The sequence below is a fragment of the Ranitomeya variabilis genome, chromosome 5, assembly GCF_051348905.1.
Source record: "Ranitomeya variabilis isolate aRanVar5 chromosome 5, aRanVar5.hap1, whole genome shotgun sequence".
In the NCBI taxonomy this organism is placed as follows: Eukaryota; Metazoa; Chordata; class Amphibia; order Anura; family Dendrobatidae; genus Ranitomeya; species Ranitomeya variabilis.
In genome coordinates this window covers 544,660,009-544,675,399 of record NC_135236.1, presented here as the reverse complement: position 1 = coordinate 544,675,399, position 15,391 = coordinate 544,660,009, and the positions used below count along the sequence as shown (strand labels likewise).

The following is a 15,391-nucleotide window of genomic DNA, read 5'->3' as shown; positions in this document are numbered from 1 at the left end:
CCGCAACTTTATTTTTCGGTCCATGGACGTGTGTTAAGTCTTTTTTTTTCTATTTCTTACAAAAATTAACTGGAGCACACACAAATATATAATAAGCATTAAAGAGATTTATGTCCATCAAACAAATTAATTTTCATCACAAAGATATCCATCTACTGATATAATCCCAGTTGTGATATCTTTGTTGAGTTTCCTTGGCTCACAACATTAAGCCACAGAGCAGGCAGAGACACCTCTATGTTGGAATTCTGCATCCACAGAGCGGGCAGAGACGCCTCTATGTTGGAATTCTGCATCCACAGAGCGGGCAGAGACGCCTCTATGTTGGAATTCTGCATCCACAGAGAAGGCAGAGACGCCTCTATGTTGGAATTCTGCACCCACAGAGAAGGCAGAGACGCCTCTATGTTGGAATTCTGCACCCACAGAGCGGGCAGAGACGCCTCTATGTTGGAATTCTGCACCCACAGAGAAGGCAGAGACGCCTCTATGTTGGAATTCTGCACCCACAGAGCGGGCAGAGACGCCTCTATGTTGGAATTCTGCATCCACAGAGCGGGCAGAGACACCTCTATGTTGGAATTCTGCATCCACAGAGCGGGCAGAGACGCCTCTATGTTGGAATTCTGCATTCACAGAGCGGGCAGAGACGCCTCTATGTTGGAATTCTGCATCCACAGAGAAGGCAGAGACGCCTCTATGTTGGAATTCTGCACCCACAGAGAAGGCAGAGACGCCTCTATGTTGGAATTCTGCACCCACAGAGCGGGCAGAGACGCCTCTATGTTGGAATTCTGCACCCACAGAGCGGGCAGAGACACCTCTATGTTGGAATTCTGCACCCACAGAGCGGGCAGAGACGCCTCTATGTTGGAATTCTGCACCCACAGAGCGGGCAGAGACGCCTCTATGTTGGAATTCTGCACCCACAGAGCGGGCAGAGATGCCTCTATGTTGGAATTCTGCACCCACAGAGCGGGCAGAGACGCCTCTATGTTGGAATTCTGCACCCACAGAGCGGGCAGAGACGCCTCTATGTTGGAATTCTGCATCCACAGAGCGGGCAGAGACGCCTCTATGTTGGAATTCTGCATCCACAGCTGTTGCGGCGTTTCGGGAACACCCTTCTCCTAAGAGCTGTGGATGCTAAATTCCAACATAGAGGTGACTGCCAGCTCTGTGGCTTAATGTTGTGAGCCAAGGAACCACAACGAAGATTTCACAATGGTGATTATATTGGTGGATGTTTTATATGTGATATTATGGCAAGTTCAACATGGAAAAAACCCCACACATGCTCTGGAACCTGTCGCCATGAAAATGCACTCCAATCTGAAGGGGGATCTCAGACTGATATACCCTTAATCTTTTTGCACAGTTGTATGTGCACACGTTCAGGTTTTTTCGCTATAAAAACGCTATAAAAACTCATTAAAAACGCATACATTATGCATCCTATCATTTAGAATGCATTCTGCATGTTTTGTGCACGTGGTGCGTTTTTTCCGCGAAAAAACGCATCGCGGTAAAAAAAAGCAGCATGTTCATTAATTTTGCGGATTTTCCGCGTTTTTCCCGCAATTCTATGTATTTGGAAAAAAAACGCACAAAAAATGCGTCAAAAACGGCGAAAAAAACGCATGCGGTTTTCTGGCAGAAATGTCCGGTTTTTGTCAGGAAAATTTCTGCAAGAAATCCTGACGTGTGCACATAGCCCAAGTATAACCGGTGATCTAACCATTCTGAGAGTTTCCGTGCAGTGAGACGTCCTATCACCGCTTTCTTTATAGAAATGTGCACGTATATATTACAATACGGACCCTGCAGATTGGACTGCATTACATGGTGCAAGGTTCCCTTATAGCTTTTGTTTTGTTTTTTTCCAGTGCTGCACTTTTTCAGAAAGCAGGCCTATTTCTCCACTCATGTAAATCCCTTCATTCTTGTGAATATTCTGATAGTTCTGCGAGAGGATTCTGAAGCAAAATCTATCATTTCCAAGGTTTACTTACTAAGGTACTTAAACTTGTCCTCTGTTAATGAAAGTGTCAGCATAATACATTTTTTTAAATAAAAAAATAAATAATCCTCTAATGAACATTAAAGGGGTTGTCTGGTGACAGCAACTTATCAACTATCCACAGGTTAATGAGATCTATTGATTGGGAGTGGTCTGATGCACCTTTATTCCTGTTAGAATCAGTCAGTCATGGAGACGGTGTCCATTTTTGTGGAGTCAGATGATAAAAAATGGACCGACTCCTAAAACATATAATAAATTGGGTACAGCAGTACAATGCAGGATGTGCTGGAAATGTTTTCATAAGAATGTGGGAAAGTTCTAAAATGTCCTATAAATGTCTGTTGTAAGGATCTGGGTTTTTAGTGGAGATGAATCTGTGCTGCACTTTATGCACATGCTCAATAGTGACCAGTGCTGTGGGGTCATCGTTGAGATAAACCTGTGCTGCACTTTATGCACACTCAGTAGTGACCAGTGCTGTAGGGTCATCGTTGAGATAAACTTGTGCTGCGCTTTATGCACATGCTCAATAGTGACCAGTGCTGTGGAGTCAGGGAGTCGGAATCATTGCGTGGCTTACCGACTCAACAGCCCTGGTTAGAATGGAGCAAAGTGCAAATACTCAACTATCGTTTCATTTATTCCCTTACCAAGCGACGTGCTTGGCTTTTTCAGACAACCCAATAGTGAATGCATTTTTGGACACCCGATCTGCTGCGCCATTTTGGCATGGGGATGTAAAAAGAATGCAAATAAAATAAAAACTCAAAAACAAAAACTCTGTGCACCTAGCCTTAAAGTGCAAGCTCCAGTCGAGGCTATTTAACCATTTAGATGATACTGCCTATCACTGACAGCGGCATTTAAATGGCTTGGTAGATGGTAAGATCCCATCAGTCTCCCGCGACATTATTAAGTGGTGCCAATGGGTCACCATAGCAGCTGGGAGCCTACTGACGCAAAGCCTGCGAAACCAAGCTAGTTGGTTGTGCTTCACAGGGGAGCATCAGTTTAAAAGACCAGTCTGGAGTGGTTTGTTTTTTTTAACTTGATCACCATGATAGAGGAAGAGGTCCCTATTCCATAGATGTGTCACTTACTATGCTGTGCCTGTAAAAGTTTAATGAAAATATAAAAATTTAAACCATACTTTAAATTGTCAGAATTTTTTTTTCACTATGACACTTCCCCAAAAAACATCAACTTGAAATGCAAGAAATAAGCAGTCACACTGGTCCATCAAAGAAAAAAATTGAACTTATTGGTCTCAAAGTAGTTTTCACTTTTTTTTTTTTTTTTTACAAAATTCATAATTTGTTTACTAACTTATATTACCTAAAAAAAAGGTCATTTTTGCAGCAAAATGAACACCGTAAAAATATAACTCCATAAAAAAAACACATTTCCTCCCCACCTCCCGAAAAACAAGCCCTCCAACTTTTTTTTTTACTTATTTTACTCGGTTATATTGTGTCATTAATTCCACAGCAATTTACAAGACATCAGCATTTAAATGAAAAAATAAAGCTATGGCTCCTGAAAGAGGCAGAGAAAAGCAGGCTGGGAAAATCGCTTGGTCATGAAAAAGCCAAGTAAAATGTGTTCCTATTGGAAAATAGGAAAGACAGTAGTTTTTTTTGTAAAGTGGCTGCCTCATGAAGACAGGAGCATTTAAAAGATGATTAGTAGATTACTGAAGGAGCGGACCCCTTCATTCTGGAACTGTGAGAATCCCAGAGATTAACTTCATATGTCAGCACTACAAAATGGAAATAAGGCCGCGTTCACAAGTTCAGCATTTTACATCAGTATTTGTAAGGCAAAAATCAGGAGTGGAACAATCAGAGGAAATATATAACAGAAACACGTGACCACTGCTGTATTTTTCATTTTTGGCTTACAAATACCAAGGTATAAAACTCAAATAAAAGTAGGAAAAAAAGTTTTAAAAAAAAAACAAAAAAAAAAACATTTATATTGTAACAGCTGTAAAACTCTATCAAAAATATAAAAGTTTTACTTATATGGTAAACTCGTTTATAAAAAAAATTAAATAAAAATGGTATTGCCATAATCGCATAGATCCAGTCTCCAGGAAATATTGACTCCACAATGGTCGGCGTAAAAGCAATACCCATAAAACAATGTTTCCCCTGTTTTTCAGTACATTATATGGAAAAATGAAAGGTGGCATTCAAAACTATACAGTGTCCCACAAAAAAAAGCAAGCCCTCATATGTCTATGTAAAAAATTAAGTTATGACTATTAAGTTATAAGAAGGCGAGGAAAATTCTTAAGGCCCCGTCTCACTAAGCGATTTACCAACGATCACGACCAGCGATATGACCTGGCCGTGATCGTTGGTAAGTCGCTGTGTGGTCGCTGGGGAGCTGTCACACAGACCGCTCTCCCCAGCGACCAACGATTAGGGGAACGACTTCGGCATCGTTGAAACTGTCTTCAACGATGCCGAAGTCCCCCTGCAGCACCCGGGTAACCAGGGTAAACATCGGGTTACTAAGCGCAGGGCCGCGCTTAGTAACCCGATGTTTACCCTGGTTACCAAAAAAAACAAACAGTACATACTCGCCTTTCGGTGTCCAGGTCCCTTGCCGTCTGCTTCCTGCTCTGACTGAGATCCGGCCGTACAGTGAGAGCAGAGAGCAGCGGTGACGTCACTGCTGTGCTCTCACTTCTCACTGTACGGCCGGCAGTCAGTGAGAGCAGGAAGCAGACGGCAAGGGACCTGGACACCGAAAGGCGAGTATGTACTGTTTGTTTTTTTTTACATTTACGCTGGTAACCAGGGTAAACATCGGGTTACTAAGCGCGGCCCTGCGCTTAGTAACCCGATGTTTACCCTGGTTACCAGTGAAGACATCGCTGGATCGGTGTCACACACACCGATTCAGCAATGTCAGCGGGGCCTCAACGACCAAAAAAAGGTCCAGGCCATTCCGACACGACCAGCGATCTCGCAGCAGGGGCCTGATCGCTGGTACGTGTCACACATAGCGAGATCGCTATGGAGGTCGCTGTTGCGTCACAAAACTTGTGACTCAGCAGCGATCTCGCTAGCGATCTCGCTATGTGAGACGGGGCCTTTAGACTGGAAAACAGAAAAAAATCCTGATCATTAAAGGGTTAAAAACCGGAGAACCTCTGTCTACAGTAAGAAAGAAATGATGACTGGCGTAACCATTGTGTAATCCGGAAGCAATGATCTCATCAGTCCAGTTTGGCCTATGCACAAGCCAGGGCAGGTGACGAGCAATGAAACCAACATGGATGGAAGCCGTGCCTCCTAATGGGCGCCATACAAGCTGCCTTCCGCAGGGAGACAAGCAGGCAGCAGACGAACACTTGCACTGAGAAAGCAGAAATAATTACCGTGTAGCACACTTACAACTTTATAAGGTTCAGCAAAGAGAGGAGAGGTAGATGGAAAGGCCTCGTCGCCCTGCTGGATTTCTTGATTTCGCCTTTCCCTTTCTTTCATACGCAGCACGTTCCGTTCTTCACGGTTCATATTGCTACAAAGAGAGACGTATACAAAGTCAACATTTTGACAGATAACTACGCTATTGCTTCCACAGTAGAAACCAATTTTAGATATGGTCATCGGATTGTATTCAACCCAAAGCCGACGGGAATCTGAGACTGCACGTATGAGAAGGGCGCGATGCCTGGGATCCTGGAGGATGAAATAATCACGGATATTATGTAATGCCTGTAACCGAGATAAACATGCACTTGTGTATGGATGTTGCTAAGGATGAAAGATGAGCAAGGATAAAGAAAAAGCCATACAACCAGTTTATGACAGGACACTTGCATTCCTCCAGCATTTCCTTCCAGAGTCAGTCACTAGCACAACACAACCAGCTGAGAAGTGACAGCGAGGAAGGAGTCCCCCGAATAAGCAGCATTACGGCGCCAATGATACACAAGTCTTTATACAAGGTTACGTTCATTTATTTTCAGCTCAAGAAAAAATACTCACTCGGACCAATGTTACTCATCTAGGCTGCTCAGATGACAGCTTTATTTGCACATGCACCAACAATCTGATTCCTACACAACTCGTACAATGCATTTCTAAACATAGGAAACGGGATTTGTTCTTCTAATCAGACGCCATATCAGTTTTCTGGATTAAAATAGGACCCATTTTTAAACAATCGTGTGAACTTAGCCCCTAGAAAACATCTAGAAATGATGGGAAGTGTAAATACTTGGATGGGGTCCTCTGACCAGGGCTGTGGAGTCGGAGGCATGGAAATTGAGGAGTCGGAGTCAGAGGTTTGGCTTACCGACTCCACAGCCCTGCCTCGGACCGCTGATGTCAAGAGAGTAAAGACTTGGATGTGTGGAATTACAACACTAGACAAACACTTGCCTTTGTGGGAAATAAACCATTACCAGAGGTATCTAGCACTAGATAAGACACATGCACACTCAGCCAAGCATGTATGTGTAAGGGGTGAAGGAGGGCAACTAGCTATGGCTATAGGGACATTAAACGGAATATAGAAGTATGGCCAGTCTGCTCTTCTGTTACTGAGAAAGCAGCATTTAAATTCAAAGACTGCATACAAAGGAGGCTGTAGATCTAAAGCCTCTGTCACTCCAGCTCTATTTCCCACCTTCTCCTGCTGCCTGACTGATGGCTCATTTGCCTGAAGTCACACTTAAAAAGCTGACAGTCAAGAAGGTGGTGACGACATTGGGCGGGGAATAGAGCTGGAGTGACTGAGGCTTCAGATCTGCAATAACCATTTGCATATAAATTCAAAAGCTGATTTCTCGGTAATGGAGGGAGGACTGTACATGTAAATGTATTGTTAGACATTCATTAAAAGAGCTGCATGCACATATGAATAGTTTGGGGGCGAAATCCTGCTGATAAATTCCCTCTAAGAATATTTTAAATGCTCTGTGGTGGCTCAGTGGTTAGCAATGTTGCTTTACAGTGTTGGCATCCTTGGTTCAAATCCCACCAAGGACAACATCTCAACATCTGTTTAGTGTCTGTATATTCTCCTCATGTTTGTGTGGGTTTCCTCCATTTCTTCACAAATGCCAAAGACCTACTGGAAGGGAATATAGATTGTGAGTCCCATTGGGACACTCATGATTGTGTCTGCAATGGAGCTAGATTTATTATAAATCGCCTATATATTAATATTTATGACCAATCCTATGGCACTACTAACAATCAACTAACTGAAGGGGCAGACGTGTGCCGGTCTTTTCCTTGTTTACCAGACACATGTCCGTACATTTGGTAGTGCCCGTCCCTGGTATTCTAGTCGACATCCATTCACTTGTCTGGTATGCAGCTGCACAGAGTGGCAATACTGGGCACAGCCATGACAATATGTAATTAGTTTCCCTGTGCCAGCGCTGTCAGCAGGACCAAGTCATCTGCATTAATTAAATGCATGTATTGCACATTGTAACAGCACGTGACGGTATTGTACTATGCAATATTACACATGACCAAGATCAGGTTTCTTCAAACCTGAACGACAGCCAACTAAATAACCAGCTCAGACGTATGGGGTGCAACACATAATTACAGGGGTGTGGGGACACTTTCTGTGTAATACATTATTATTGCTGCATGAAGTGAGCAACTGTATTCTATATTTATATATATGATACAGTTGGATTTAGAATTTTGGGTGAATATTTTATCCCACTGCAGTGGTTCCACTTTGATGTGCTGCGCTCCATACAAGCCTTTCTGCAGGAAATATCTCATCAGTATTCCACCAGAGATCGCGCAGGGGAGAGGCTCCTACTCACCTGTCCTAAGTTGGCCATGCAAATGAGATAGAAGTTGGGCAAACTGGACTATTTTGAACACATCAGCTGACCATGGTTTATAAAAGTTTATGAACAACTGTCCGTAATGCCTGCCAGCAGTGTTCTGACTTGTGTGATGTGACAAGCTGACCATTCACTACTTTGTGCAAGTTTTTGTTGTTTAACATGCCCTTGATATGCCAAGGTTAGTGTGGCCTGCTGATGGTCAGATCGTCGGTATGCATGGTCTGACGTACAACTGATTAGTTTCAGATGGAATGCAGCCAGTCTCAGGTTTATGACTGTGGGCACAAGGAGGGGTTAAGGGGAACTGTACGTTCACGTAACTTGAGAAACAGCTGTCCTGTGTGCACATCAGAAATACGCTTCTACCCACCATGTGACCTGTATCTTGCAATTTCACCAGTTTTCCCTTCTGCATGCTCTCTGTTAAAAAGGGTGACTAGTACTTTTATATTCATGGCCTTTCCTTAAAGCGAACCTGTCACCAGGTATGGCCGATATAAGATGAGGCCACTGGCTTTCAGGGCTGATCTACAGCACTATATAATGCTGTAGATAAGCCGCCCCCCCCCCCTCCTCCAATCCGAGCTGAAAGATAAGAAAAATAAGTTTTAATATACTCGCCAGGGTGGCGGTCTGGTCCAATAGGTGTCGCACGTCCGGCGCCTCCCATCTTCTTATGATCGCCGCCCTCCTGTTGCTTCATGGCTCCCCACCATCACGCTCCTGTGCAGGCGTACTTATCTGCTGGGAAGGGCCAGACAGGCCCAGCGCCTGTGCACTGCAGTACTTTGCTCATCCCTCAATGGTGGGGAGCCATGAAGCAACAGGAGGGCGGCGATCATAAGATGGGAGGTGCCGGACCTGCGACACCTATTGGACCGGACCGCCCCCGGGTGAGTATAATATAACTTATTTTTGTTATCTTTCAGGTGGGATAGGGGGCTTATATACAGCATTATAGAGTGCTGTATATCAGCCCTGAAAGGCAGTGGCCGCATCTTATATCGGCCATACCTGGTGACAGGTTCCCTTTAAGTTTGTTTTTTAGGATAGGTTCATCAATACCAGATTGGTGGAGTGGAATGGCACATCTCCTTTAAATGTATAGTGTCCGCTATGGGGTACTACAGATCCACCACCAATAATTTAAATAGGGGTTGATGTGCAGTACCCGGTTGTGGCCACTATACAGTTGATGGCGCTAAGCAGCTCTGCAACTGATCACATCTGGCCACCGTTGTCACTGGAAACCCCTGATCGGTGGGGGTGCTAGGTGTCAAAACCCCAAAGATCTGGTATTTAGGACCTATTGGCTATCAATATCAGAGTACCAAACAAGACATTTACAAGGGAAGCTGTCAGCGGGATTTTGCGAGAAGCATGATGTGGGTAGGGGCAGAGATCCTAATTCAAGAGATGTGTCACTTACTGGGCTGCATGGTGCAGTTTGCTAGAATCCCTGTTTTCTCTGTTGTAGGTGTAGCAGTGCTCAGAATGCGGAGCCGTGTATAACTGCACCCACACCCCGGATTGTCAGCTTCCTGAGTACACAGTACATTGTTAGCAAGCTGCCAATCAGTGGTGAGGGCGGGGTTACACGGATTAGCTGGACTGAGTGGCACAGAGACATCTGGTCCTGCAGTGGTCATCTACTGATAAAACTCTCATTGTATTGAAATTACAACACAGCCTAGTAAGCGATACAGCCCTGGAATCAGGCTCTCATACTACACAGCAAAAACCTGCTGACGGATTCATTTTCATTTACAATACACTTGGAGCTTGGGGATAGAAACTGCTATGATCTCTCCTATGCACAGAACACAAAGAATCCGGCTTTTTTTTCCTTGTACTTTGGGAGACAACCTGCAAAAAAGGGAGAGGATATAAATGGTTAGAGAGCGAGGTGCCTTGTGTCTGTCTCCCTCTGCACAGAGTATAATGTGCTGTGTGACATGACTCCTGCAGTCAGTTTTTTCAGAACTCATGAGAAGCTCAGGAGGCCGGGGGAAGAAGTGTCTGATAAGTGGGGAGGGAAACGGATTTCCCTGATAAGATATTACAAAATGTCTAACATTCGCCTGTACCACTGGGTTCTGTGGACAGGTCCTTTAAAAATTGTTCATCTCCTGTGACATACAGAAGATTTCTTCACACAGATCTGTTTTATTTGCCATTTAATAGAAAATTGGAACAAATATAAAAAAAAAAGAGGAGATTAGGAAAAGAAATGCTGATCAGCTCTGCATCTATTACATGACCAAGAAAGATTTTTACCTCTTTAATGACTGCAAGCAAAGATCTTATTAAACTGTGAGAGATGGATACGAGATCTGAACATGAAAAACCCACCAGTGTGAGGATAGCGGTAGCATAAATTAATCACCAAGTAGCATATGGGATTGCATGAACCTCTGCCCTTTTGACCGCTCTAGCCGGCCAACTAGGGGATTTGTGCCAACTGCTATTTGAAGAGCCTAATTGATACTATGTATAAATGTGGAACACCTACAAAAGTCATTTAAATCTCTGACTAGCAGGTGCAAGCAATAAATTACATTTTGTCCCAATGTTTCTTGTCGGGTTCTAACAATGTATGAGTAAAAAAATAAGTATACGTTTTATATGAGCGGCAAAGAGAGCAAGGTGGCATATAGAAACATTCACATACTGGGCACAGCCCATATAAGAAACAATACTGTAAAAGGAAGGATACCAGATTTGTGAGACATGAATGTTATGTGTATATTGATAGGACGGCAGGGTCGGTATCGCCAGAAAGTCATGAATATAGCACCTGTTCTGCCTACAGGAACCACTGGAACCTTATTATGGACACATTATGGCTACCTCTTCCATGGAGTGATCTTGTTTCTGACAACAACCACCTGACCACGTGCATTTGCAGTAAATACCCAGAAGGGGCCCTACAGGAAAAATGTGAACAATTCCCTATGTTGTCAATAGGGTTAGCATACGTCATCATTGCTGACAGACAAGAGGGCTGACAGCATGGACCCCCATTTATCCACAGTGCACCTTCATTAGATTTACACCTCAAACTACTTCATGACCACACACAGTCAGATCCAATTGATCAGAACTGCTGGGAAATCTAATCACTGGTCTGAATCACTAAAGTGTGCCATTCACCTGAGATTGAGACAGATACCACGTCCGGGACTTCTATCAGCTGCTCAGCGGAGGTGGCGGAGCCCTCCAATCCGCTGTGATCTCACGTGTCTCGGGCCACCTCTAAGTATCTATTAGGGCGGAGGGATCCCCTATGAAGAGGAGGCTTTGTATTTATCATAATATGCTCTGTTGATTTTATTGCCATTTTCTACTATTCTCTCCTGATGTTTTATTGATCTATATGCGTTTCTTGCGTTGAACATTTTATTGGGGGTCATTTTGATGACCCTTCTATACACTCCTGGGATCCTTTCACCATTACTTACCTCCTTCATTTACCCATTTATTGAGGAGCACATCACTTTATTCTATACTACCTCATTGCTCATATTATTATATATTTCATACATACACAAACACACACACCAGGATGATTACTTTACTGGAATTATTCGGTTTGCTTACTCTTTGGCATTAGTCACTTCTGACCTGAACACTTTTCAGCAGGGCAATATATTGGAGTATTTGTTTACATCACTTCGAGAAATTATGCAATTTATGATTTGCCTTACTTTGTCCCCATATCATGTGCTTTTATATATCACTCTTGTGCAGCGTTTTTCCTTCAACTTTTTACTGTGTGTAGTCTTGATTCCATGAATTAAGAAATATATTAAACGGTTTTGCCATTTACAGTCATGGCCAACAGTATTGACACCCCTGCAATTCTGTCAGATAATACTCAGTTTCTTCCTGAAAATGATTGCAAACACAAATTCTTTGGTATTATTATCTTCATTTAATTTGTCTTAAATGAAAAAACACAAAAAGAATTGTCCTAAAGCCAAATTGGATATAATTCCACACCAAACATAAAAAAGGGGGTGGACAAAAGTATTGGCACTGTTCGAAAAATCATGTGATGCTTCTCTAATTTGTGTAATTACAGCACCTGTAACTTACCTGTGGCATCTAACAGGTGTTGGCAATAACTAAATCACACTTGTAGCCAGTTGACATGGATTAAAGTTGACTCAACCTCTGTCCTGTGTCCTTGTGTGTACCACATTGAGCATGGAGAAAAGAAAGAAGACCAAAGAACTGTCTGAGGACTTGAGAAACCAAATTGTGAGGAAGCATGAGCAATCTCAAGGCTACAAGTCCATCTCCAAAGACCTGAATGTTCCTGTGTCTACCGTGCGCAGTGTCATCAAGAAGTTAAAAGCCCATGGCACTGTGGCTAACCTCCCTAGATGTGGACGGAAAAGAAAAATTGACAAGAGATTTCAACGAAAGATTGTGCGGATGTTGGATAAAGAACCTCGACTAATATCCAAACAAGTTCAAGCTGCCCTGCAGTCCGAGGGTACAACAGTGTCAACCCCTACTTTCCGTCAGCGTCTGAATGAAAAGGGACTGTATGGTAGGAGACCCAGGAAGACCCCACTTCTTACCCCGAGACATAAAAAAGCCAGGCTGGAGTTTGCCAAAAGTTACCTGAAAAAGCCTAAAACGTTTTGGAAGAATGTTCTCTGGTCAGATGAGACAAAAGTAGTCCTTTTTGGGCAAAGGCATCAACATAGAGTTTACATGAGAAAAAAAGAGGCATTCAAAGAAAAGAACACGGTCCCTACAGTCAAACATGGCGGAGGTTCCCTGATGTTTTGGGGTTGCTTTGCTGCCTCTGGCACTGGACTGCTTGACCATGTGCATGGCATTATGAAGTCTGAAGACTACCAACAAATTTTGCAGCATAATGTAGGGCCCAGTATGAGAAAGCTGGGTCTCCCTCAGAGGTCATGGGTCTTCCAGCAGGACAATGACCCAAACACACACTTCAAAAAGCACTAGAAAATGGTTTGAGAGAAAGCATTGGAGACTTCTAAGGTGGCCAGCAATGAGTCCAGACCTGAATCCCATAGAACACCTGTGGAGAGATCTAAAAATGGCAGTTTGGAGAAGGTACCCTTCAAATATCAGGGACCTGGAGCTGTTTGCCAAAGAAGAATGGTATAAAATTCCAGCAGAGCATTGTAAGAATCTCATTGATGGTTACCGGAAGCGGTTGGTCGCAGTTATTTTGGCTAAAGGTTGTGCAACCAAGTATTAGGCTGAGGGTGCCAATACTTTTGTCTGGCCCATTTTTGGAGTTTTGTGTGAAATGATCAATGTTTTGCTTTTTGCTTCATTCTCTTTTGTGTTTTTTCATTTAAGACAAGTTAAATGAAGATAATACCAAAGAATGTGTTTGCAATCATTTTCAGAAAGAAACAGTATTATTTGTCAGAATTGCAGGGGTGTCAATACTTTTGGCCATGACTGTATGGGTTGCATGTCATTTATATATGTTTCAATACTTCCTCTGGGCATACAACCGCATTACTACATCCAATTATATTTAATGCGTAATGGACATTATTTCATAAATCAATAATACACATGAAAATAAAAAAACTTTGTAATATGTCTTTCAGAGAAAAATGCTGCTTTCTCTGCCAAAATTGGCCATCATCAAAATTCTCAATTCTGATGCAAAATCTGTATTCAGTGAAGACCGACTGTCCCATTACTGAGATAAGATGCCATCAGTAGCAGCCGCCATCTCACCATGACAAAGAAACTCCGTCAAAACACGTAGGTCTGTGACCTCCTTTTTTGTATTGTCAAATAGTCTACTAGGTTCTTAAATGGATCATTTTATATGGCTTAATTAAAAGCTTAGTTTTAAAAATATTTACAAGTTTCCTTGCTGAATTCCTCCTTCCTTTCTGATGATACTATTGATTTATTAAATAAAAATTAAAATGAGGGTTACTGACGGTTTAATTTTTCCATTGGGGAAACATAGGAAATCATAGGAGCACACTCCCGAACACCATGACGAGCCACTAACCTGATATGAAACAAGTTCTAAAACTACTGAGCAAAGCAGTTTGCCGACAAGTTACCATCCAAGCTGCTTATCACCAGTCTTCTGCTGTAATGGCCAGAGGAAAAACGCATCCAGGCCCTGTCCTACGTACATAGGACAGACATGCCATGGATTCCTTGCATAGGTTTCTGGTAATTTCATGCTCACATTTCACGCAAACTGATCTCCACATGCATTGTCTTGTTACATATAGCTACAAGATCTTAGATTTTATAAACTGAATTTCTAATACTACTTTTGGATGTAAAGAAAACCTGTCAGTTTAGAAAATTGCAGCAAGGTATATTTTGCTCTGAAACTCAGTGATATTTCAGAGAAGACTATTTGAAAAGAGTCTGGGGATTATAGGAAGAGCAGAGACTAGTTTGATGGCTCTTCCCCGCACTGCTCCAGTTGGCCTGTCTCCCTCCGAGTGCACACAACGGAGAAAGCCATCAATCAATGGAGCAGGGCGGGGAGAACCCAGCTGGAGGTCGCCCCGGACTAGTCAGGTGTTCCCTTGTCTTCGGTCAGATTTGTCTAAACATGCCTAGCTGCACCAAGATTTTGAGAGATCAGAAGTCAATGTTTGTAACTAACATTTTACTTAAAACTGTAAACTTTTTTTCATTAACCAGTTCAAGACCAGCCCATTAACGGCAGTTACTGACCACTCACATGTTGGTTCTAATTAGTAATCACTGTAAAATGTATTTTTATTGCTTGGATAACGGTATACTAAAATAATGTTTGCATCTTTTTATTGTGATACATGGGGCTTCATTTTTCTTCTAGTTCTACAAGCTTTTTTTTTTTTCCATTCCTCCTTCCAGTGAAGGCCATAAACTTTACAGCTTTTCAAAGATGGACACCATCATCTATGGAAGCTCACACCTTTAGACTTGGTGTATATTTAAGTTCATACAATATTGTCTACCAAGCTACAAATACCAAGTGGGGTGGCTTTTTATCCAAGGAATGGGGCTCGCTCACAAATTTTGCCCAAGATCACTGCCAGAAACAAAGAACGGTATCCAACATCCTCCCAGAGCAACTTCTCCCAGCGATCCAGCAAAAATTTGGTGACGAACAATGCTTTTCCAGCATGTTGGAGTACCACATCACATCACAATGCAAAAGTGATAAGTGACTGAACAAAACATTGACCTTTTCAAGAGCGGAGGACAAACAAAAACACAAACTGTGATCATCTGGAGGACAAACAAAAACACAAACTGTGATCATCTCCAAGCACGGATAAGACAAGAATGGGCTGTCATCAGTCAGGATTGCCTCCGACATATCAAGCATTACAGGGCAAATTGGAGAAATCTTGAAAAATAAGGGTCAACATTTTCATTATGGAGTCTTTGCGTAAACTTGATGCATTTGTATTAATAAAGATAAAAAAACACAAACTTGTGATAAACTTAAAACTGAATTTCAGTAACCATACAAAAACCTGACAATCATCTAAAGCAAA

The 15,391-nt window shown here is 42.5% G+C and overlaps 1 protein-coding gene across 2 annotated transcripts in view; it reads right to left on the bottom strand.

Moving 5' to 3' along the window:
* Window positions 1-15,391, bottom strand: part of AFF4 (ALF transcription elongation factor 4) — a 103,865-nt gene that overhangs the window by 47,279 nt on the left and 41,195 nt on the right. Inside the window, exon 3 of one of the 2 annotated variants that reach the window (XM_077265864.1) lies at window positions 5,431-5,557. The exons of the other annotated variant lie outside the window; for it this stretch is intronic. Coding sequence (XP_077121979.1) covers window positions 5,431-5,553 — 123 coding nt within the window. The 5' untranslated portion in view covers window positions 5,554-5,557. The remainder of the gene's footprint in view (window positions 1-5,430; window positions 5,558-15,391) is intronic. 2 annotated transcript variants of the gene reach the window in all.